This window comes from Microtus pennsylvanicus, chromosome 15 (genome assembly GCF_037038515.1).
Source record: "Microtus pennsylvanicus isolate mMicPen1 chromosome 15, mMicPen1.hap1, whole genome shotgun sequence".
Taxonomy (NCBI): domain Eukaryota; kingdom Metazoa; phylum Chordata; class Mammalia; order Rodentia; family Cricetidae; genus Microtus; species Microtus pennsylvanicus.
Window position 1 is genome coordinate 8,241,098 of NC_134593.1, and position 25,778 is coordinate 8,266,875.

The following is a 25,778-nucleotide window of genomic DNA, read 5'->3' on the forward strand; positions in this document are numbered from 1 at the left end:
AGTGGCAGAACACATGCACGGTATACATGAAGACCCAAGTTTGACAGATAGAACCAAAAATAATAAAATCCACCCTCATCAAACTTGTTTCCTAATTTCTATTTGTTATTGATTTCTGTCCTTTGTGTTTTTGTTTTTGTTGTTTGTTTGTTTTTCAAGACAGGGTTTCTCAGTGTAGATCTGCCTATCCTAGAACCCACTCTGTGGACCAGACTAGCCTCAAAATCAAAGAGATTCACCTGCCTCTGCCTCCACTGCCCAGCTCTTTATTTTATAAAAAGAAGAATTTCTGCCAGGTAGTGGTGGTGCACGTCTTTAATCCCAGCACTTGGGAGACAGAGACAGGAAGATCTCTGTGAGTTCAAGGCCAGCCTGGTCTACAAGAGCAAGTTCCAGGACAGCCAGAAATACATAGAGAAACCCTGCCTCGAAAAAATTTTTAAAAAAAAGAAAAAGGAAAAAGAACTTTCCATGTTGTTCAGAGTTTCTCACTTTCCCAGAGATCCTGACTCAACTCACAAAGTTACTTCCAGCTTTTCAGTGACTTTGCTCTGCTCACTACTTTTGGGCTGAATTACTACTGTCTTAGACCCAGCCTGTCTTTTGTCTTCCGATCTATTCTGCAATTTATTATATTAAATTCCTTAAAACATACTCTTCATGACTACAAGGCCCCAAACTTCCAAACTCTTCACCGTCTGCATGTTATCAGAAATCAACCAGCCTGGAATCCAGTCTCCCACTCGGCTGGATCACATCCTATGGCTCACATCGGCATTATGATCTCTGCTGACTAGGTGTGGGCCTCAAAACTCCCAGGACACTCTGCGGCTCATACTGTGCCCCTACATACAATACCCTTCTTTCTTCTCCCCCTATATTCATACGTTACTCAAGTGTCTCTCAATTCTCAAGCTTCTAGCGCATCTCTGAGTACCTCTAGCATCTGTCTGCATTTATAACAAGCACTTAGCTCCAAGCACACAGAGGAAACGACGAGAGAGTGAATTAGCCTGAAAAGCATTTCTGGGTTTTGTTTTTTTGAAACATGGTCTCACGATGTAGCCCAGGCTAACCTCAAACTCACCATAATCCTCCTGCCTCCACCTCTGGACTTGTGGGATTGCAAATGTGCATCGCTACAGCTTTATCTCTAACAACTGAACGGAACTTAGCTTCGTCTATCAAGTCAGCTCTGGAAAGCTGCTGTAAAACACGCATCCTTCTTCCACTTAAGACATAAATTAGCACCCTGGAAGACATGACAGACTGAAAGGTAAGGACAGAATGAGACGGAAACAAATTCATTCCTTAAAAGTTCTTTGTATACAGCCCTCCTGTACACACGTGACAGAAGGGCTGAGAAAGAAATCAGAGAACATCACCCTTCACAATAGCCACACATAGCACAAAATATCTCAGAGAAACTCTGACCAAACAAACAGAAGACCTGCATGACAAGAACTTTAAATCTTTGAAGAAAGAAATTAAAAAGGACACCAGAAAGTGGAAAGATCTCCCATGCTCTCGGGTAGATACAATTAACATAGTAAAAATTGCAATCTTACCAAAAGAAATCTACAGATTTAATGCAAGGCCCATCAAAATCCCAGCAAAATTCTTCTCAGACATTGAAAGAACTGTACGCAATTTCATATGGAAGGACAAAAATCCCATAATAGCCAAAAAAAAAAAAAACCAAAAACCCAATCCTGTACAATAAAAGAATTTCTGGAGGCATCACAATCCTTGACTTCCAACTCCACTATAGAGCTACAGTACTGAAAACAGCATGGTATTGGCATAAAAACTGACAGGAGGACCAAAGGAACCGAATCGAAAACCCAAATATCAATCCACACACCTACAAACACCTGATTTTTTGACAAAGAAGCAAAAATATCAAATGGTAAAAAGAAAGCATAGTTAACAAATGGTGCTGGCATAGCTGGATATCAACATGTAGAAGAATGAAAATATATCCACATCTATCACCATGCACAAAACTCAAGTTCAAATGGATCAAAGACCTCAACATAAAGCCAACCACACTGAACCTCACAGAAAAGAAACTGGGAAGTATACTTGAAAGCATTGGCACAGGGGACCACTTCCTAAATATAAACCCAGTAGCACCAACACTGAGAGAAACAATTAATAAATGGGACCTCCTGAAACTGAGAAGCTTCTGTGAAGCAAAGGACATGGTCAACAAGACAAAATGACAGCCTACAAAATGGGAAAAGATCTTCACTAACCCACATCAGACAGAGGTCTGATCTCCAAAATATACAAAGGACTCAAGAAATTGGTCATCAAAAGAACACATGATCCAATAAAAAATGGGATACAGAGCTAAACAGAGAACTCTCAACAGAGGAATCTAAAATGGCTGAGAGACACTTAAGGAAATGTTCAACATCCTTAGTCATCAGAAAAATACAAATCAAAACAACTCTGAGATTCCATCTTACACCTGCAAGAATGGCCAAGATCAAAAACACTGATGACAACTTATGCTGGAGAGGTTGTGAAGTGAAGGGAACACTCCTGTGTTGCTGGTGAAAATGCAAGCTGGTACAGCCCCTTTGGATATCATTATGGCAATTTCTCAGAATATTAGGAAACAACATTCCTCAAGACCCAGTAATACTACTTTTGGGTATATATCCAAAGGATGCTCAATCATGTCACAAGGACATGTGCTCAACTATGTTCATAGCAGCTTTGTTTGTCATAGCCAGAACCTGGAAACAACCTAAATGCCCTTCGACCAAAGAATGGATAAGGAAAATATGATACATTTACACAATAGAGTGCTACACAGCAAAAAAAAAAAAGACATCTTGAAATTTTCAGGACAAATGGATGGAGCTAGAAAACATCATACTGAGTGAGGTAACCCAGACCCATAAAGATAATTACCGTATGTACTCACTCATACGTGGTTTTTAAACATAAAGCAAAGAAAACCACAAATCACAATCCCAGAAAACATAGACAGCAATGAAGACCCTAAGAGAGACATACATGGATTTAATCTACACGGGAAGTAGAAAAAGACAAGATCTCCTGAGTAAATTGGGAGCATGGGGACCATGAGAGAGGGTTGAAGGGAAGGGGAGAGGCAGGGAGGGGAACAGAGAAAAATGTAGAGCTTAATAAAAAAGAAAAGAAGCACACACACACAATGAATAAATGTTCTGTCACTGACAATACAGGGTACAAATGTAGCAGGTATGCTCTGGGGGAGCAAACACGTGCAGTTGATGTAACACTAAACCGAACAAGAGGAAATCTGCAGTGTTCCCTCCATTTCCAGTTAACCACATTTTGAACAATTAAATATCATTTAGAAAGGAGAAGAAATTTGTCCTTCGAGGGAAATCTCTTTGTGACCTCTGTAGAGGAACATGTGATTTCACTTATGAAGGAGATCTGGCGGGCACCCGGGGATAGAACCCATGGCCTTCATAGAGGAACATGTGATTTCACTTATGAAGGAGATTTGGTGGGAACCCGGGGATAGAATCCGTGGCCTATATAGAGGAACATGTGATTTCACTTATGAAGGAGATCTGGCGGGCACCCGGGGATAGAACCCGTGGCCTTGCACATTCTCCGCAGGGATTCTACCCACTGAACTGAAGCCACAGGCCCCGAGGCTGACTCTGTATATATGGGAATTTATGACATAGTCACTGTCTTATTTCCACATTGTTTCAACTTTTAGATCCTTTTAACCTGGAGTAGAAGGCTGAGCACCTGTGTTTTTCATGTCAGGCTGAAGTTACGTTACCATGTTGTGTTTATGTGTGTAAATGAGCCTAGTAGCTTTTAGTGACAGATTCTAATTTCATATTTACCTGTGTTAATGTTTCTGTCATTGAAAATTTAATATTTACACATCCAGCTACTTATATCAAAATACCAACTTTTATGTATTTGGGGGCTTAATTGTGATGTGTATTTTTGAATATATAATTATTATATAAAAATAAACTATGTAGGCTAAACCATATTATATAAATTTGATTTCAACAATATTTTATGACTCAAATCTGAATTTCCCCTAAATGCACATATTTTAACAGTTTTTAAGATTTTTTTTAACATCCAGAATCAGCATTACTGACTGCATAATTTTGCAACATGCATGAAATGGTGGATTACAGGGGTAATTTGACATATGTGCTGTGAGAAAAATGCCAGCACTTGATACATACAAGACTCCCTCCCCACCACACCACACACACACACAGTGCTGGGGCTTAAGCAAAGGGCCTCAGGATGCCAGGCCCATGCCCCACAGCTAAGCTCGTCCCCAGCTGAGCACACGGCTTTGTCCATGGTGATGAGGTGACGGGATGGCAGCTGGGGCTGGAGGCCGCAGAGCCTATGGCTATGGAGCAGCAGCAAGCACCAGCCTGGAAAGGAACAGCAGAAGGACAAGGACGGAGTTCCTGTAGAGAAGGGACGGGGACAGGGAGTGGACTGGCTTGGGGAGGAGGCAAAGGCAGTCATGAGAGGACAGAGACTGAAAATGGAGGGCGAAGGGCTGAGGGCACGGTGGGCATGGGAGAAATGGGCCATCTGAAGGCTAAAGTACGCTGGGAAGCAAAACTCGCGTTGCAAAAGGAGACATCTAAGTGTCAGAGGCTGGTGTGGGCCGGTTACTGAAAACTGGACTCTTGCTGAAGGCATCTAAGGACAGAAGAGTCTAATAAGGCAACACTCAAATTTCTACAATTTTCTAAATTGAAATTTGTCCTGGAAGCAACGGTTCCTGAGGCTGTGAGGAGACGGGCTCCCTCCAGAACAAGGCAGAGCCGGGCACGTGGAGTCGGAGCTCTCTGCTGACACAGCAGTCTAGCTGAGGACGAGGGCGCTCTAGGCTTTGGAGATGGACTCCTTCACTGCTTCTGCAGGGGAGCAGTCTCCTCACGCTGCTCCAATCCTCCTTCCTCAGCACGGCCTGACGAGGCCTGACGAGGCCTGACGAGCTTCATCTAGCTCTTATAGACCAGCTGGTCTCAAACTCCCAGAGATCCGCCTGCCTCTGCCTCGAGAATGCTGGGATTAAAGGTATGCGCCACCACCGCCTGGCCTGCCTTGTTCTTTCACACTCTAGTACACTACTGCAAACGGCACCTGCTCACCCCAATGACCCAAGGCTTTCTGGAGCTCTGCAGTGCTGCCGCTGCTGCGATATCTCTTCCAGGGACACTATTGGGGTGATTTCTGGGACCCTACACTCCTCTGCTCCCTTATATAGTTCTGGATCCTCCCTTGGTGGTTTCTCTCAATGTTTTTTTCCCCACAAACTCAACACTGATATTTGCCACAAACTCCATTCTCTGCATGCTTAGAGATTGCTCTTCTCACTTTATATAACTGCACTGGTTTTGTCTGCTACCTTGATTTCAACTAACAACGAGACACTGAAAGACATGCCCTAGCATACTGCATCCCTTAGTTTCAAACGGTGTATGGGACTCCTGTGTGACTCCATAGCTGATGTCAGTCAGTCAGCAGCTCCTCTCTGCCAGCCACAACTCCTGATATTTCATTGTCCATTTTCATGATTTTCATTATTTACTTTAGTTGTGTAAGATAAATGAGGGTCAACATTTCCTCTTCTCCCCATGAATATTTCACAACTTGCCAATTCTATGCAGTAACTACTTTTAAAATATTTATTTTATTTTACATGTATGTTTGCCATGCATATATGTACCATGTACTTATAGTGCCCATGGAAGCCAGAAGAGATTGTCAGATTCCTGCAACTATAGTCATAGACAGCTGTGAGCTACCACATAGGTGCTGAGAGTTGATCCTGGGCCATGTGCAAGAGCAGCAAGCACTCGTAACTGCTGAGCCATCTCTCCAGCCACCCCCATCACTATTAAAGCCATGTCCCTCCATCTATATCATAACAACCCTATTCCAGCTGTTAGAAATCCCCTGCGCTTAAACCAGCCCAAAGCATGGTAAGCTCCAAGGCATATGCTTGCCACCCGAGTGAAGGGTTCCAAACAAATCCAATCCTGCGTCTGCTGGCACCTAATCCTTTCAATGGTTCCTCCCCCATCACAACCATAATAGAAGTTCATGACCAGAGTTAAGCTCTGTAATGATTTGGTGTCAACCTACAGGCACCGTATTTTTCCTTTCCCTCTTCCTTTTTTCTCCTCCCTTCCCCTGCCCTCCCCACTTCCTGTTGTTTCTGGGATGATATGAAACAGCATCATAGAGAAGGTCATGGTAGTGGAAAGCTGCTGGCCTCATGCCAGCCAGGCAGCAGCAGGACCAGAAGAGGTCAGAAGGAGACTGACCTCCAAAGGTATGTCTCTCATGACCTACTTCCTCCTCCCAGGTCTCACCTCCTAGTTCCCATCACCTACAAATGATGCCATCAAATCATGACTGCACCAATGGACAAAGCAGCAGATGATGTCACAGCCATTCCATGAGGACTACAGGAAAGAATGGGTCAGATGATGTCACAGCCATTCTGTCAGGACTAGAGGAAAGAATGGGTCAGATGATGTCACAGCCATTCCGTCAGGACTAGAAGAAAGAATGGGTCAGGTGACAGAGCCATTCCGTCAGGACTAGAGGAAAGAATGGATCAGATGACGTCACAGCCATTCCGTCAGGACTAGAGGAAAGAATGGGTCAGATGACGTCACAGCCATTCCGTCAGGACTAGAGGAAAGAATGAGTCAGATGACGTCAGAGCCATTCCGTCAGGACTAGAGGAAAGAATGAGTCAGATGACGTCAGAGCCATTCCGTCAGGACTAGAGGAAAGAATGGGTCAGATGATGTCAGAGCCATTCCGTGAGGACTAGAGGAAAGAATGGGTCAGATGACGTCACAGCCATTCCGTGAGGACTAGAGGAATGAATGGGTCAGATGATGTCAGAGCCATTCCGTGAGGACTAGAGGAAAGAATGGGTCAGATGACGTCAGAGCCATTCCGTCAGGACTAGAGGAAAGAATGAGTCAGATGACGTCAGAGCCATTCCGTCAGGACTAGAGGAAAGAATGGGTCAGATGATGTCAGAGCCATTCCGTCAGGACTAGAGGAAAGAATGGGTCAGATGACGTCAGAGCCATTCCGTCAGGACTAGAAGAATGGGTCAGATGACGTCACAGCCATTCCGTCAGGACTAGAGGAAAGAATGGGTCAGATGACGTCACAGCCATTCCGTCAGGATAGAGGAAAGAATGGGTCAGAGGGAGGAGGGACAGGGAAGAGGTGAAGCAGTAGCATGGAGATGATCAAAATACATTACACACATGGATAAAATTATCAAAAAGCAAACATATTAATTAAAGTAATTAAAGTCCATCAACTGGCCTTCACCACATGAACCCTGTAGAGTCAAATCCTAAGGCAGGCTGTTTGCCCAACTCCAGGCTTCTTCAAGGCCCCTCTCTCTGGAGCACAACTAGCCTTTGGCTGGCTAACTCAGGAGAGGCGCCAGGCTGTCTAAGAACTTTTACTTTTACTGAGACTAAGGTAGGGTAATTACCTTTCCTCCAGGGGGTCAATAATTGAAATGTATTAAGTAGATACTTAATAGACAAGTTTTTTATATTTCTAAAACAAATGTTTCTTAGGAATATAAACTTTTTATTGTAAACAATCAAATGATAAGAAAACCAGAGCTGGATAACTTAGTATCCTCTATACAATGTATTACAAAGCCAAAGGAAGTTTGAACTTCTGATGCCACTAAGTAACCATGCCAACATAATAGTGCATCACAGACTTCTCTGGTATCTACACATTTGGAGAAAAGTTACTTAGTTTTTTGAAGATAAATGTTTTTCACAACTGTGTATTTTGTATTTAAGACATAATAGTAAACTTCCAATGGACTCCAAAGAACAAGGGTTCTAATTACCTCAACCTAAGTCCAGCAATTTTTTTTTCATTCTTTTCTTTCTCTCTTAGTATTAGCGATCCAAGCCAGGGCCCTGTACATGTTAGGCAAGTTCTCTACTACTGAGTTGTACTCCCATCAAAACATCTTTCAAATCAAGCTTGTAATTATTCCATTATTCAGAAAGAAATCTTGGTCTGGTGAAATGGCTCAGCAGTTAAGCTTGGTACTAAGACTGATGAGCTGCGTTTGGTTCCTGGAGCCTACATGACAGAAAAAGAACTAACTCCCTCATGACGTCCACATGTGGAGCACAGCATGACATGGCTATGCACGCACATGCACAGACACAAACACATGCACACACTAAATAAACAAAGAAATAAAACAAAAGTTATTTTAGGTTTGGGGCAAATTTTGTTTCTTTTAGCAACCATGTCCTTGGAAGCTGGAGAGACAGACAGTTCAGTAGTTAAAAGCATTTGTTGCTCTTGCTGAGGACCTGGCTTCAGTACCCAAAACCCACAAGAAGGCTCACAATCATTGTGAATCCTGTTCCTGGGGATCCAATGAGCTATTTGTGGGAACTTTGTGGGAACCAGGCAAGCATGTGGTACACATACATACATATATTCAGGCATAACACTCATACATACAAAATAAAATAATTCTAAAAACTTAAAAAAAACATGTCCTTTATGGATTTGTCTTCTACAGTTAGAAAACTTATAGCTTGGCAACAAGTGGAAAATGAAAGAATTCACTCTGTTACATTAATTTTTTTTTTATTTTCAGATTTATTGAAAATGACAGAACAGACTCAAACGGCTCCACGCGGTGTTTTGAAATTCATCCCCATTATAGGCTGAGTGACCTGCAGGTTGGAGAGACTGCCGAAGTCCAGAAGCTTCAGCATCTCCTTGGTGTCAGGATCTACCTCAATGATCTCCTGATCCAGGGCTGAGACCTCAGGGACGTAATTATCCCTCCTTTCTCGCTCTTCCTCCTGCAGTTTGATAGAGATACCCCTGACAGGGCCTCTCTAAATCCTCTTCATCAGATGCGTGACATAGCCGGCTATCTTGTTGCGGAGCTTCTTGCTGGGGATGATAGTGATCTCCTCACACACGCGCTTGTTGGTGTGGAAGTCACTGCCCAGGCGCGTGTAGTACTTCTCGATGATGACCCGGGCCGCCTTCTTCACGGTCTTGGTGTGGACGCGGCCCATGTTGACGGGTCCCGGTAAAAGAGGAAAACTGTTACATTAATTTTTAAGACATGCATATGGACGCATCTTCTAGGAACGAAGGCACGCTTGCTCACTCAATGGACGCATCTTCTAGGAACGAAGGCTCGCTCGCTCACTCTTTCATCGTTCTGGACTTTCACCTTTCAATAGTCTTTTGAAAAGAATGCCAAAATAACTGATGTGAGAGCACTTTGGGTCTCACATTACTTCACCCGTTCTTACAAAATAAATACAATAAATAATAAATACAGAGGGTAGCAGTGACACTGTCATTCGCATGCAGATGGGTAACAAAGTCCCTTACATTTTCCCAAGTCTGGACAAAGTTTAATAGCATACCCACTGTCTGTTTTGCTGAATCAAATATCAACGAACACTCCACATCAGTAAGGCCCAGCACAGTAGAGTCAGAAAAACATTAATTGTGCAAAAGGTATTCTAGACGATGCCACAAAACTCTTAGTGGTGAAAACTGTTTGAAGTGGTGTGCTCTGAAACGTGTTACACAAGAAAAGTGACTGAGACCATGCTTCTGAGTGTGAAAGGAAGGGCTCTCCTAGGAGTCTATGGATTCCTCGGTCTCCAATGAGTCCACTGCCCTGTCTGATTCTTGAGCCCTGTAATTGCCACTGCTAACAACGAGGGAGCATCTTGTGAATGACTAGACGAGATAGCTGAAATCTCCTTTAGAAGAAACTCGCGTCAGAACACCCTCTATATATCTTCTCCGCCCCACAAAGCTACAACATGCAACTTTTTCAGTTAAGATTTGTAAGTAGGAGAAAATACCATCAATCACTTTCCTACATATAACAACTGCTTCACACAGTAACAGCCCTAACATCTTGCGAAGGAGGCGTCCTCTGGGCATAGAGATGTACAGCTGTGACCCCAGCACGTGGGAGGCTGAAGAGGAGGAGAGCAGGTTCAGTCAGTCTGGGCTTCTCTCAAAAACAAGCCAAAGAGAAAGGAGGGAGAATGTCTAATTTGATATTAATATTTTAATATGACTTTTAAATGAAATTATTGATCTAAGCCCATAAAACAAGCTGTCATGTAACTATCCATAAAGTCTATCTGGCATATAAACTAGAACTATCTCCCCAAATAAGACAAAACAATTGTCACCAATCCACAGACTAAGTCTGATGCTTAAAAATTATAAAATAACCTAACCCCACTGTAGGGCTGGAGAGGTGTCTCAGTGGTTAGGAGCTCGGCCACTCTTCCAGAGGACATGGGTTTGATTCCTAGCGCCCACATGGCAGCTCACAACTTTAACCCCAGCTCCAGGGCACCCAGCACCCTCTTCTGGCCTCCGCAAGCACTACATGCAAGTGGTGCACAGACATACTTGCAGGAAAAGCACCCAAACACTTATTAAAAAAAAAAAATCAATCACTCAAAAGCTCCATTGTGTTTTCACTTGGCAATCCATGAACTCTATCTCAAAATTTCTTTTAGTTTCTTGAACAAACCTATATAAGTAATCTTTCCAAAACGCAAATAGTTAATTATCTGCTAAAGTTGAATCTTGAAATTAAAATTTAGTAAAAATTAAAAGACATAAAAAAATGTATGACTGATTTATAGTACTTGATCATACCAATAGTAACCAGGAGGGAAAGAAGTTAAAGGGAGGCTGTACTGAGCCAAGACATAGAAAATAGTCTACAGACGCTGTTTCCATCCTAACGTAAGAACAGTTTGTGATGAGTCAACTAGAGATGAAAAACTGCTTCCCCTTCTTAGTCCAGTTTTATAATGTTAAGTCAAAGAAGATATTATCTCAAATGAACTACCCATTCTTAAAAATGTAAGCCTGGTAAGCCATACTGAAATCACACATTTTGATAATTTAAATAATACAACCACTGTGTTGTAAAGGGTAGCCAAGTATCAATAACCAAAGCCAAGTTTTTATACTGCTGAAGAGGCATACTTAATTCTAAGGTCTCACACTAATAATTAGAGAAAAACAAAGATACAGATGATTTAATATATTGGAGTCAAATCACGAAGTATGTTTTGTTTTATTTATTTATTTACTTTTTCGAGACAGGGTTTCTCTGTAGCTTTGGTGCTAACTCTTGTAGACCAGGCTGGCCTCGAACTCCCAGAGATCTGCCTGCCTCTGCCTCCTGAATGCTGGGATTAAAGGCACGTGCCACCACTGTCCAGCATGTTTTATTTTTATTTTATTGGGGTTTGAACCCCTACTGAGTGATAAGTTCAGCTCTCTTTAAATTCTGCCTGTCTGTCTTCCTGCCTGCCTGTCTCCTTTCTCCTCCCCTCCCCTCCTTTCCCCTCCTATCTCTCTCTCTCTCTCTCTATCTATCTATCTATCTATCTATCTATCTATCTATCTATCTATCTATCTATCTATCGTGTGTGTGTGTGTGTGTGTGTGTGTGTGTGTGTGTGTGTGTGTGTATGTATTTACTGGGGATTGAATTCAAGGTTCTTGTAAATACATACTGAGCTACATACCCAGGCCTCTGTAATTTTTTATTTTGGGGGATGAGGTCTCTTTAAGTTCCCAGACAAGCCTTAGACTTACTGTGTATCTCAGAGAGGCCTTGGATTTGCTGTATTCCTACCCCATCCTCCTGATTATAGGCCTGCCCTGTTAGATCCAGTTTGTTTCATTTTTTATAAACATTCTATGCATAAATATGTGGTGTATTTGTAGTAAATGAATATTCTTGACTGTCTTTTGCTTGGGTTATCACTAAAAATCACGTGGTTCACATTCAGGAGAACACAGTGGTACTGTAGAGCTGACGGACACAACGCCAGTATGAGAAGGATGCTCAGGCCTCTTCGGTTTCACTGAGTAATGCGAATGGCAGAATGCTCCACTGAGGTGCAGTAGGAAGTCCATGGCAGTGAGTATGAGCCTCATAATCCTTTGGCTAAAACATAACCACCTTCTTTTGGTTCATAACATCTCCAGAGAGGGTTCCTAAGAAAGCTGTTGATTGTGTAGCAGTTTTCTCACTGATAGAAAAGCACCCATCTGCTGAGACGATGGATAAACCAGGTTACAACTTACACCACGGGCACAGGTTTGCCATAATGTGCGTTTTTCTTTCCACTGCACGGCACATGATTTTCATGTATAGTCACATATCTGTCTAACCGTCCATCAGGAGGCAAATAATAGAAACCTGAGATGCGTTCCAAACACACATTCAGTGTGCCTCATAACGTTCCTGAATGGATTTGACGTCAGTGTTACTTGCATACAAAGAACTGCACTGGGGGTGCACTAGCTTTCGCCCATACTCCTCTCTCCCACTTGCAGTAAGTAGAATGGAGGCAGACAGGCCATGAAGCAGCAGGCGAACACTAGTAGTAACTAAGTTGCTATCAGCGTCACTTCTTACTGATAACTAAAGCACAACAGACTAGAGCAAGGGTGCGCTAAAGCAATGTGACCAACTGCATGCGCACCAATCTTACCCTTCACGCTCTCTCCGGCTCGGTCACATAGCTGACATCACAGCGTTCGTCTCTCCAGCCTATGAGAGAACGGTCACACCAGGACTCTGGCAACAAAGCACTTAGTACTGTTACACTACTTTTTTCTGGTGTCACTCAGCATTCTTGTAGCAAATGCTCGGGGCATCTAAAGTGCCAAGTTCTAGTCAGTAGTCAGATGAGAGTGGGGGATCTCATGAACAAAACCCAGCAAGTAAGGACATGGTATATTCAAGCTGTTGCTCTTTCGCCACCATCACTGGGCTCCCATCTTTAATAAATTTACCGTATTTTATAATCTTGTTGTCACTCCTGAGACGGTCACTCCTCGGCTACTTTCACTTCATGAGAGTTGATCAAGACTATTGCTTCTGCCTGCACTAACCACAGACACTCTGAAAGGAAAACTGCCATGTGTTTTCACGATTTAAATCCGTATCAAAGTGGAAGGATTTTTAAAGCTTTCAAAAAGGAAAAACTACTAAGAACTAGAACAACTAAGTGGAAGGAATAAGATTATGAACAGCGCCCATCAATAAATGTAATAAATCAATTTCCATGAGAATTGATATTACAGGCCAGCAAGATGGTTCAGTAGGTAGAGGCTTGGGGCCAAGCCTGAAGACCCGAGTGTGAGCCCCAAGACCTACATGGTGAAGGGAGAGAACCCTCAAACTGTTCTCTGACTTCCATTGCTACACTGTGGCATGTGCATGCCTCCTCGGCCCCACAAAGTATTTTTCCAGAAACAATCAACTAAAATAAAGCTATACAATAAAGTTATGAAATAAAATCCAAAACAATCCATTTGTTGCACTTCTCTATCTCATACCTGAATTATCTAGAAGTCTCTGGTGTCCCCACTGCCTCGTATATTCTAGTAACTTGCACAGTGAGAGGCCAACCCTCTGAGGTGCCACCAAGTTCGAAACAGTGGCCCAGTTAAATTACAGTTGGTTTTGTTTGCGATATGTACAAACATGTAAGACCTTGAGATGAGCTTGCTATTCAATCTCAACAGCGTACTTGGCATCAGCAGTAGAACCGAAACTGGCTCCAAGAATATTCCAGCATATTACTGTCAAAGGCACAGGCCAAGGCATCTAACTCAATGCCCAGAGACCTTTTAACTGAAAGTGCAGTAGCCTCATTTTCATACTGCTAGACATTACAGTGTAGGAAGCAAACACAAAGCATCCACATAATCACAAGCAACAAAATGAAAGCATTAAACCAATCTCATCAGCAACACCAGGAAACAAGAAAAACAAGAAACTGAAGGTGAAGCAGTTGAAGTACCCAAAGTTGTGAAGTGCATTTTAATAGTCAGTGCGTTCAGGCCATCATCTGTCTTTATGAGGTGGAGAAGCTGCGAGTCCACGTGAGTCATAAGTTGTCGTTATTTATAATTTTAAGAACTATGCAAATTTATTAGTCCAGCAGTAATAACTGATGACTAGTTCCAGTAGCAAGAATCTCGGCAGGAAACAGATTTAGCAATTTAAATGTTTTCTAAGTTTTTGTAATTGAGGAAACTTTTCATAATCTGACATTTGTTAAAACCACTTATTAGAAATTATGCAGCACAGTAGCTGTGGAAATATGAGCTAGCTTCACAATTATGAAGTCAGCCTATGTAGCCCTTGCCTATTGTACATAGTGGCATAAGCCCCACGGCGGCCTATCAGCTAACTGGCAGGCAGGGGGCTGCTCTATTCAAAGTGAGAGATACAAGCTGCAGGGCAAAAACCTGGCAGCTCCCATCTGACCCCACAATCCCCTACTGGTGACAGCTCCAAGCTCCATGGCAAATTAGGCCTTCTCATATTACAATTGGAGAAGACAGATTCCATTAGCAGTATCTGAAATTGAGTGGAGAGCTGCACTGTTATCAGGCTTGACTCATAAGCACTGCTATTAATCAGAGCTATGATAGCATTTATATATTTCAAGCTATCTGCTGCCGCTGTGATATTCTGCTACAAAGGGTTGATGGGACTTAGGAAAGTGAACAATAGAGCTTTCTGGGAAAAGCAGAGTAAATCAAGAAAGTCTATGACTTCCGCACATTCTGAAGGGATTGCGGTTTACATAAATTTTCTCCCAATTGGAGATTGAGCTCTTCCTCATCTTACACATGGGATTTAGTTGTCACTCAATGGTAACAGCTGTGAAAAGGTGAAGCGGCCCACCGCTCAGAATATTGCCTTCGCTTTTAAAGCAATTAACCCATGAACAGGAGGGTACCTGGTGATATCAAAGGGATTAGGCCAGGCAGTGCATTATTAACATCTCCTTGAACTAATTCTAACTCTGACTAGCTGTCAGAAAGACTCTACAGTCTTAAAAGAGTTTTGCCCTGCTTTTCTCCCTTCAAAATGAAGCACTGCTATTTGAGCCTAATATGTCCCTCAACTTATAAGAAAATGCAAATGAACCAGGCTCTTAATATGCTTAACCAGCCTAAGTCAATGCAATTTTAATACAAGTATGAGAAAAAATATATGATCAATTAACCAGGGATCAAGACAGATATTCCCCTGAATGGCAATGAATGCCTGGTACTTCCCATTCTTCTCTAGCACGGAAGCTCGTGACGACTTGTTACTTATGCACGGTTACTTCGGAAATTACGAAGCGCTTCCATTATTCTCTCTGGCAATAATCTAAAACACTCTTGAGCTGGAAAATCCAAATGTCCCTTAAGCAGGAGATTCCGCATTCTCCAAGGTATGGCATTTTAATGTTTTATTCCTTATTGAGTGGAATCTTAATGGGAGCTGTAAGAACAGCAGACACATTGCTCAGAATAAGCACTTTCAGAACTATAATCAAATTAATATTTAGCAGTGAATTAACGTTCAGAAACACATAATATAAAAAAGAAAAAAGTCCATGCATAAAACATGGACGCAAAATAACCTGTCAGAAGATATTCAAGTGTTATTGCTGCAATTGATGGCAATTTCTCTGTGGCTCTAACACACCACTGATTATAGACACATAGTCTGCACATTTGGCCCGGAGAGATCTGGCTTCCTACCACACAGTGCTAACGGTCCAGAGCAGGGACTTCCAGAATCCCCAAGAATCTGCTTATTTACTGGGTGGTTTGTCGTGCTTTCTTTAACAGTGAGTTTTGTTTTCAGTTCTCATTGGGTGCCTAAGAAACACTGGGGCGTGGAGAGTTGGAAATCCTCATCCTCATCTTCATCCTCATCCTCATCCTCCCTTGCTGACTTTCAAGGCTATCGAGAATGCATTCCTTACCTTGTACCTCCTCTACCAAATGATATAAGACGTGCCCTCCCCGGAGACTGTAAACAGCTAACCCTTCCTGAGGTACAGCGCTTTTATACGCTGCTGTCAGTGACAGCAGCGCTTTTATACGCTGCTGTCAGTGACAGCAGCGCATAGGACATGTGTTTGACGTAGACGGTTGACTGTGACTTTAGCATTCTTCCTGATTCACTACAATAGGATCTAGTTTGATGCTTCCTGGAAGATAACTTTGAAATTCAAATAGTAAGCAAGTAGATGGTATTCATATTTATGATTTAAATTACATACAACTTCTTAAAATTTTATATATAGCATCTATGAATTACCAATAAGAATACTTTAAATTACATATTAACAAATTTAAAAGTGATTTACTTCAATGGCCTTAAATGAAGAATCACCGCTCTTTTAAAACACTAACTTAATTCCAAAGCCTTAACATAAAGATAGAGAGATGAACTGAGTATTATCTCACAGACATGGAAGAGTAGCTCCTCTAACAAACCCAGGCTCTCACCGCCCCAGAGGGAACACTGTTCCAGAGAGCCACACCCTTCCATGTCATTTCAGGGAGCTGCAACGCACACTGCTTTCTGTGTGCTAGCTCACTCAGACACTTTCTGCATCAGAGCAAATCAAGTAAAATGGAGTTCCTGCCAACATTAAGAGACTGAGAAAAAGTGTAGTGTTAATGACATCTTACGGCTTTTAAAAGCAAGAGAAGAATACAAGAAAAGTAAAAATTACATAGTAATTGGAAACAACGAATAAGTTGTTCTTTCAATCTAAGTCATGTTTACTGAAAGAAATGGAGTTTTTTACATCAACACATTTAAACAGAAATTTGCTTCTGAAACACAATCTTTGTTTAAAAGGTACAGAAGGTCTTTATGTCCACCCCGAGAGCTATATACAGTGAATGCTATGTGCATATTACCTGAAAAAGAATTAATCTACTGCACACCAGTCAGCTCTAACCCTACATGTGCAGTAATGTTCTAAGTGATGGGAGACAGAAAGAACCAAGCTGCTTCAGCACCGAAACGGAAAGATGATTTGGTCTGTAAATGAACAAAGCCGTGCAATGTCTCCTAAACAAACTGAGCAAGGAGGCAGCCTGTACAGGAATATATTACCATATGCCAGGGCTGGGAAAGCCACCACTGCCATGGCTGCACGAAGCTCGCCTGCTGCTGGGTTTACATTCACAGAAGGTTTCAGAGGTCAAGTTCAGGTCACACAACAAATGAAATTGTAACAAGCCAGCTGACATTGTATAATGTCTTCTTCCACTCAATCAATAGGCTACTGTTAGTCCTATTACCATAGAGATGGCTTCTCCTTTCTGAAGGGTGTCTATTGTTTGACAAAACAGATTTGCCACTTGAACTGGGCTGTTCCCAAAGGACGTGTACCTTGTCAGTTATTTGTATTGAAAATAATGAAGTAATTTTATATTAAAGTGCGCGTGAGCAATAATGCTGTTAGATTCTTTCTCAGGGAGAAAATAACTTTCCTGAAGTACTATATTAGTAAGACCGCGCACATAGCCATTTTAGTAGTATTAGAACTCTGATTCTCAGCGTCAGCCAGTGAGAGGATTGCCATCAGTGCTGTATGAAGTCAAAGTCACATGCCGATGTGCTCATCTAAAGTTGACAATCAAGCATAATCAGCAATAAAACCTATTTTCAAACTGGATAACCAAAGAAAAATTATTGTCTAAAACTATTTGGATTTGAAAGATATTTTTATATGATTTTTAAAAATAGCAGTTCTCTGTGGAATGCCATCAACAATACTGAGAAAATATGAAGTTTCAGAGCACCGATGGCCTTATCAGACTCAGAGTGCGCACACACACAATTCATAGCAGTGAAGTGCCTATCTTAAAGTTTCTTGTGAAAATTAATAATTCAAGTCTTCAATATTGAATAGGTTAAATTCCAAATTTCAACCCAGATATTTAGAAATAAAAAATAAGTTTTTCTCTTAATGGAAACTGGCAGATATTTAGCCACAGAAGATTCAGAAGAAATAGTTTTAATCAAAATTATTTCAAGCTTTTAGAAAATATATTTATAACAATAAGTAGCCCGGGCAGGACCTTGTTTTTAACACTGACTATTAAAGGATTGACTATCAATGAAAATATGTCAGATTAAATAGAAACACATCGAGTGATAAGGATAAAATTTAGTAAATTATCAAAACTATAATAGTTGATTCTGAATCCTTTCCGCAAATAGATTTAAAAGTAAATGTTCAAGTTATTATGTTAGCCTTTCCACTTCTGTAAGTGATTCAAAAGAAGCTTAGAAAGAATTTAAAGGGCAATACTATGACTATTATACCAAAAATGGGAGTTGGAGAAATTAAAATTGGAAATGGAATCTACTCAAATTATACTATATTTACATAATTTATTTTTACTTAAGAAAAGCTTGCAAAAGCTTTTGGATACAGAATTTTGTTTTTCCCATTTTTCTACAAAGTACAGTTTGTATTTTTTGGTGTTATCCTCTTCAGAAATAGGTGTGGACTAAGTTAAGAACGGAGACAGAAACGTCAGAGGCAAAGGAGTTCGCCGATGTCCTAAACCAGTGACCAGTCTACTAAAACACAGTAGTTTCCAACTAGGACCATCTTCATCACGGAGTCGGTGGATCTAGAGTGTCTTCCTTGCCTAGGGCTACAGCGGGACAGAGAAACCTCACTGAAGCCACACCCCAAATGTGACAGCCTGCTTTCCTCAAGCATGCAGTTATGTTCATATCTCTAATATAATCAGCTCTCACACCATACTGCAAATGTGACCGCCCGGTGTCCACGAGCATACAATGCGCTCTTATTTAGAATATAATCAGGTCTGCAGGATGCTGAGTAATTAAGTGAATTTACCATCTACAAAAGACAAGCTATGTGCCGCTAAGTCAGCCCACCCTCTTCTTTGTAAAATGACAGTCCTCATTAGTCCTGCCTGACCAGAGAACTGTGACAACGGACCGGTGACACCTTCACCCCACTGTGTAAACATCTGAGGTTTATGAAATTCCCATCATACAGTGATCTAATGTGACTTAAGGAAGCCACTCAAGCAACAGAAGATGTTACAAAAGCATGTAACTGGCCATGAGGAACCCACATCTCCAATTCTCAAAACTAACTAGTCAACTACTTTACCTGAAAACGGTGAAAAAAAGGAGCGAAGCAGCCACCGCTCCAAATAAGCCACAGAGAAAATTGACGCGGTAGGCAACAGAACCAAACGGGAAGAGCGTGATGGCCAGGCTGGCCACCAGAGTGAACAAAGGATAGCCGGGAGGATGGGCGACCTATGGAGAACAGAAGCAACATGAGCCGTTCTCGTCTGGGAAGATGTGTCACCCTGGCTGTAACACTGTACAGTAGCTCTGTTCTCAGGCAAGCATGAGCACTATGCCCCACGACCAAACGTCTGGATCGTGGCTTCCTACTGTCTTCTTCTTGTGCCAATACAGCTGTTTTCTTCAGTGGATTGGGTGTGCCTATCACATGGTCCATCACCTAAAGAGAGGGTGACATATTCCACTGCCAGTTCTTAAGGAGTCTGTGCTTTAGGTTTGCAGTACATTTGGGTCACTGAAAAGGTTACTGACAGCAGGCGGGTCCCGAAACACTGTCTTGGTGAGAGTTGAAAGACCACACTGCTATCGGATTACCACCATGCTGACAGTTGTAAGGTCTTGACTAAAGGGATCACACACCATAATAAAGTTTATTAAATAATAAACTTATTAAAATTGTTAACCCGATTTATTCTCCACAGCTTATACAAAATTTGGGATGATAATAAGCCAGCTACTGTATATATAGTAAAGGCTTTTGCTTTATAATTTCAGTTAATTGGATTTAAAACTTAAAGTAAATTGTCATGTACTGTACTTATAAGTTACTAAAAACTAGGGCTTGAAAATAAATTAATCTACTTTATTCCATGCTTAATTAAACTTTCTTAATTCCTAAAACTGTTAATGAGAGCATTGATTAAACAATAAAACTAATACTTACTCCAAGCTCATGTGCGGCTGTGATCAGTTCCCCTGTGAAAAAATAATGTAAAACCAATAATTACTATTACAGAATGACACTCCTCCAAAGTTTCCAAAATCCGGATGCTTGCATTGGGGTTTTGCATTAATTTGACTGGATAAAACTGTAAATCTGGGGAGATTTAGCAGCATGAAACAGTCTAAGAGTCCTTTCTCCCTTAGGTCTTATTAACAAACTATCTTCCATAGCTTTAAGTAACTGGTCAGTGGAAATACAGGTGAATTCTCATGAAAAAAATAATTTTTCTTCCAGAAAACTGTATCTCCTTGCAACTATACAGACACATGGACAGAGCACATGTATCATGAATGTGATACACTGTGGTCTCTCCAGAACATGGCCTGGCTTCTAAACATGCAATCATGAAGAGGGGTGACAATGGTTTGGGCCTGGCAGGAGGATTGTCATAAACCCAAGGCTAGACTAGGCAACCTGGTGAGATTGTCCCCTCCTAACAGCAACAACAAAAAAGATGCAGGTGTCTGATAAAATGTGTGCAGAGGTTTGGGGTTTGGACATTGTCAAATGTGCCACGTTACCCGAATGCTGGCATTTGAAACGTAGCTATCTTTAAACAGTCTGCACTGTTTTGGTGTGCTCTCTTACAAGCTAGTGTTTTAAAGCACATCATTCTTGTCTTTACACGTAGCTCCTCAGTGCTCACGATTCTTTCTAAGCTTACAGCACAGTAACCTGACATCTGCTTCTGTACCTCGAGCACATCTGTCTGCTGACTCGGCACAGCGGCACAGCGCGGGCACAGCAGCACCGCACAGTCTGGAATAGGGACTTGTGGTTACTTCTGCTCATTAGGAAAGGCACTAGTGTATGTGTTCTGTTCCTTAACAGATACCAACTCTGCCTTTAATTTCTACTGTCCTAGTTACAAAGTAGACCTCCACCTTCCCTGGCCTGGACTGCAGCAGGACTTAACTAATCTACTTCGATGTATCATTGTTCCCAAACTATTCTTGACTGCAACGCCCTTCCCCGAAATTATACAAAGTCAGGAAGCTGGGTCCTATCCCTAGTCTATAATTTCCCAATGGCTGCTGTCTCAGCAAGAATAAGCGCTTCTACAGTCAGGCCGATGGCTTTGAGGTCCCTTGGGCAGCCTTGTTCCCACACTACCTGCGCTCTCCGAATCTGGACACCAGCGTTCCACTGGGTGGCCTTTTTGACACCTGCGTCACTCATCTCCTCACCTGGACCATTTCTCCACTTTCCTTCCCTAAATCTGTCAGGGCCCAGTTCAATTGCCACTTGGGAATAACACCTTCCCTTAAGCACCTCTAGTGCAGCATCCTCTGCCAGTTAGCCACTTCCTCTCCTCCACAGAGCATGCCGGAAACCCTGGCAGCTTCCTACAGAGGAGAATATTCTGGCTAATTGCTTTCATTTCTCTGTCTCACCAAGTCTAAAAACATCAGAGTCCTCCCAGGACTCCGCCCAGAAAACACCACCTGTGCCCTCTCTGGCTACCCACAAAGACTCAAACACAAACTAAGCACACAGAGGTGAATGCATACCGCACTGCCATCCTTACTACTCAGAAGCCTTTTTCTCCAGCCAATGACTGTTTCACAGAGGCCCCTAGGGATGACCAAATACTGCTTACTTAGGTCAATTACTGATATTGGCACCTCAGAAACAGAAGTATTTTTCGTATTTTGAACACTTCTTTTAGAGAAATTGTTTAGTCTAAAAAAAAAATGTGTATAACTCTTTCCTTTGTAACTACTCAAAGACAGGATCTTACAGTTTTACTCCGTGACTTAGCTCTGTGGGACAAAGTATACCTACCGTAGCTCCAGCTTTCAAGGTCACCATTCTCTCCCATCCAGACTGCATCCAAACTACATTTTAACATTAATACCATTCCTCTGCTTCTTGATAATAAACAAATAAATCTGTATTTTTACCCCTGGAATTCTGTTGCTACAAAGACAAATCTGGAATTTAACAAAATTCTATCAATTCTTGGCAATGTTCAATCCAAGCAAAAATCTGCCACTGTTCAAAATCTATAAAGTATCCACGGTCAAGAGCAAAAGGAATGCTCCTCTGGGAGGGGAGACACAGAAGAGGGCAGTGGAGTACTAAACTCAGCACCTCCCAGCCCTTGTCAGTGGCACTTCCTCCACTGACAAAGGGCCATTTGTATCAGAACAAAACTTCCTGAAGGTTTTCTGACATTACCACCCAAACTTGCCGGGCAATTCTCAGTGTATTCCGGTTTGAGACACACAGCTTTGCTGTCCCGGATGCAAACTAGGCGCAAGCCCAGAGCTGTCTGTAAATGCTTCAAGTGTGCATATGCCCGTATATTGCCCATTTTAACATATATAAATCCATCTGTAAGTTAATTCTTTCTCTCAAGGATCATGAGAACTATCCGTGGATGAATAACCACACCTAGTAGTGAAATGCCATATAATATGGTTGTTCCACCGAGTAAAACTTAAGACACATCAGGAAGAACACATGCTTTATTTGGTTTTGAGATGTGCTCTGTTTATTGGTAGAATATATATTTCATAAACATTCAAGTATATTCAACCCAGAAACGAGATCAAAGGTAAGCTTAAACAAAATTTCCACAATGGTATATGGTTGAAAATAGCTCACTGATGAGTCCCGAAAATGATCACAAAACATCAGCACATGTAAGAAATCTGCTAGCTCTGATGAATACACCACTTTGTTCTTTGGGTAACACATGAAATACAGAATTATGAAAGAAGGAAACAATTTAAAAAGATTATCACTATGTGTGATGGAGAATTTAACAGTGCCCCAAAATTCTTCTGAGTCAGCATAAAGAGAGAATGTTCTAGAGTCAATGTGCTTAGGGTTTTTGGATGACCCTCACTCACTGTGACTTTGGTTAGCCTTATTTCACTCACCTACAAAATAAAAGAGCACCTACCTCCTAGCGCGGCTGGAAGGGAAAACCCCTAAAAGGCACTTAGAACGGTGAGTGCACACAGGAAATGCAGTGTTACTACGCTGCTCATTCTACGTCTGTGGCTCTGCCAACCATAAGCAGTGCAGATATTCTTTACTGGGTACAGTTATCTAACCTCTAAATAACACTCCAGTACCAAGCCTCTTGCCACCCTGAAACTACTTCACTATTTAATATTAATCTTGGAAAGCTGGTAACTCCATTCCCAAACACAATCCCCAGTAACTGCTCAGTGGAAGCGGAAAGAGGAGACGGCCTGAAAATGGAGCATCAAGGACTCTTCCCGTGGCAGGCAATCTTGAAGCCAGTCCCGGTAATCCCCATCTCCTGGCTTTCTGGCCGTGTAATCCTCTCCCCTTTGAACTGGTCTAGATTTACTGACTCCCTCAAATAAAACAGGGCAGTGGCATAGCACTTCCAGGATTAGGTTTCTAAATGACAGACAGAATGTCAGACAGAACGCTCTATCTCTTCCTTTTGACGGGAATCAGCCAGCTATCTTGCGGAGAGAGCCACACAGCAAAGAACTAGACCGAGTTTAGAAGTAGATGCCCCCCAAACAGGGCCAAGAGGTCTGCCACTCGGGCCCACACCATAGTGAGAGAGCTACTGATCCCCAGGCTGGGAGACGATAAATGTATCCCGTTTCAGTCACCAAACTTGGGTAAACTTATCAGATAGTGAACTCATGGGTTCTCCAGGAATTGGAATCACTATTGTTACGGCACCATTCTGAAACACAGCTGGTTATTTTGAGGAATTACTGGTCACTTGATCTGACTGTAAAACAAACCAGGAATTTTGTTTCTAAACTCAAATATGTAACAATTATGCCCAGTCTTCATTTGTGTGAGACAAGCTTTTCTTTTCCCACAGAGGGGTGCTTTAAGCTGAGCTCGGCCCCCCTTTTAAGAGTTCCCCTGTTAATAGTCAGGTTCTAACTATCATAACTTCCTGGGAGGCTTTTTCTGATCTTCTGATGATCCCACTACACACTGCCACTCTAAGTGGCACATTTTCTTAGTGCCTCCGAAATCCATCGCCACTAACGATGTAGTTTGTTTAGTAACTCTTCGTGTCCTGTCTAAGTACATTAGAACGCTTTAGCTGTTTGTTCACTACTGTCGGTCTTTTCGTAACACTTTAAGGGCTGAGAGGTAATATTTACGGACCAAAAAAGAACGGAAAGTAAAAGTGATCGGCTGCAAGTGGACAGGTGTTAAGTTTAATCAGCTGAAAGTCACGGAAGCGGGACAGCTCTAGAACACAAGAGGCCAAAGATCCAGAACCCCAAAGAGGGCAGTTCTGGAACTCGGAACCCTGCACTGAGCCCCGCGATGGGGACAGGGGGCTGGGAGGAGCGCGGCCTGCGAGTACTTTACCCGAGTCTCCCCCCGGCAGCGAGCGGGGCAGCGTGACGGTGAACACTGCAGCCACGGCGGCGAACACGGCCACGCTGCCGCGGAGGCCCCCGGAGCGCCGCGGCCCCGCTCCGGCTGCCGGGGTCCCGCCGTCGCCATGGAGACCCATGGGCACGGACGCGGAGCTTGCGGGCAGCACAGCCCGGCCCCGGCTCGGGACGCCCGGCAGAGTGGCGCGCGCAGTCTGCGGCGGCTTCCGGTCTAGCGAGGCGGAGCGGACCACACCTTCGCCCGCCGACGGGGGAGGAGGAAGTGGTGGGTGCGCCCCGGCTCAGCCTAGGAGTTTCCTGGGAGACACCACGCACATGGCGCTGTGCTTGTCTCAGTGTGCTGTGAAGTAATGAACCACGGTGGAGCATAATTCCCTACAACAGCTAGCCTGGGACGGGCCGACTGCCCCACGTGGGATCGCTGCCCCCTTCCGCACTGACTTGGTCAGTTCCAACAGAGAAGGAAGGGGAGACGAAAATGGAGAGCCAGAAAGCGCTGGTCTGCCCCCTATGGCCTGGAGTGGAACTGCACAAAAGAGCCTCCCTAGGAAATCAACAAATGCACTACTTGCTAGTCCTTTTTTCTTTGGACATATTGTTCACAGCTATGTATAAAGATTTGTCTCATTAAAATTAATGTAAATCCATGTGACGAGTATAATTCACTAATCTTAAGATATTAAAATGTTCTAGTTTTCTTTCTTATAACATGCTTGAGTTCTGGCCCTAAGAAAAATAATTCTTTATGATAGAAGTGTCTCCTACCTAAATAAAGAGGAATATTTTGGTGGAAACTTGCTCTAAAAGTGGGAAATGAAATGGAGACACCACGTAAATAATACAAATGAGTACCAAGAGATGGGCGCTACTGGACGCTACATAGCTTGGAACTGAACCTAGAGCCTCACGCGTTCCAGGCAGGCACTCTGCCACTGAACTGTCTTCCAAGCCCTTACTAAACATTTTAAGCTTACAGTTTGTGTTACTATAGCAATTATTCAGACTGGGATGGAGGAGGGGCAACATCTGTGAAATATGAGCAACATTCTCACAGGAGCAAAGTGTGCCAACTGTAAAGCTGGTTGGCAGTGCCTGGCCCCGCCTAGCTCAGTCTTTCCCAGTGTTTATAAAACGCTGTATCACCTGAGCTCCTGGGACATAGGGGTTGTGTGGTGTGCTTTTCAATTGCTGGGAGAAAACACCACGACCAAGGAAACCTTTAGTAGAAACTGTTTATTTGGAATGACAGTTCAAGAGGAATGAGTTTGTCATGGCAAGGAGACCTGGCACCAAGCAGCAGCATGGAGGCAAGAGGAAGAAACAGAAAGATTATGTCTTGAATCACTGGCTCTGTATATAAAATATGGCAATTTAAGTTTCAACTCCAAGCGGGAAG

General features: G+C 42.6%; 1 protein-coding gene and 1 pseudogene across 4 annotated transcripts in view; both read right to left on the reverse strand.

Moving 5' to 3' along the window:
- Tmem260 (transmembrane protein 260) overlaps positions 1–24,585 on the reverse strand; it is a 66,297-nt gene extending 41,712 nt beyond the window's left edge. For 2 of the 4 annotated variants that reach the window (XR_012907911.1, XM_075949203.1), the window contains exons 1-3: positions 24,354–24,585; positions 19,962–19,993; positions 19,095–19,246 (exon numbers count right to left, since the gene is read on the reverse strand). Coding sequence is in view for 3 of the 4 variants with exons in the window: in XM_075949203.1 (XP_075805318.1) it covers positions 19,095–19,246; positions 19,962–19,993; positions 24,354–24,501 (332 nt within the window). In the remaining variant the exon portion in view is untranslated. The remainder of the gene's footprint in view (positions 1–19,094; positions 19,247–19,961; positions 19,994–24,353) is intronic. The other 2 variants (XM_075949202.1, XM_075949205.1) reach the window with 2 other exon arrangements.
- LOC142835917 (small ribosomal subunit protein eS17-like) lies at positions 8,675–9,163 on the reverse strand (annotated as a pseudogene).
- Positions 24,586–25,778: the final 1,193 nt, after the last annotated feature.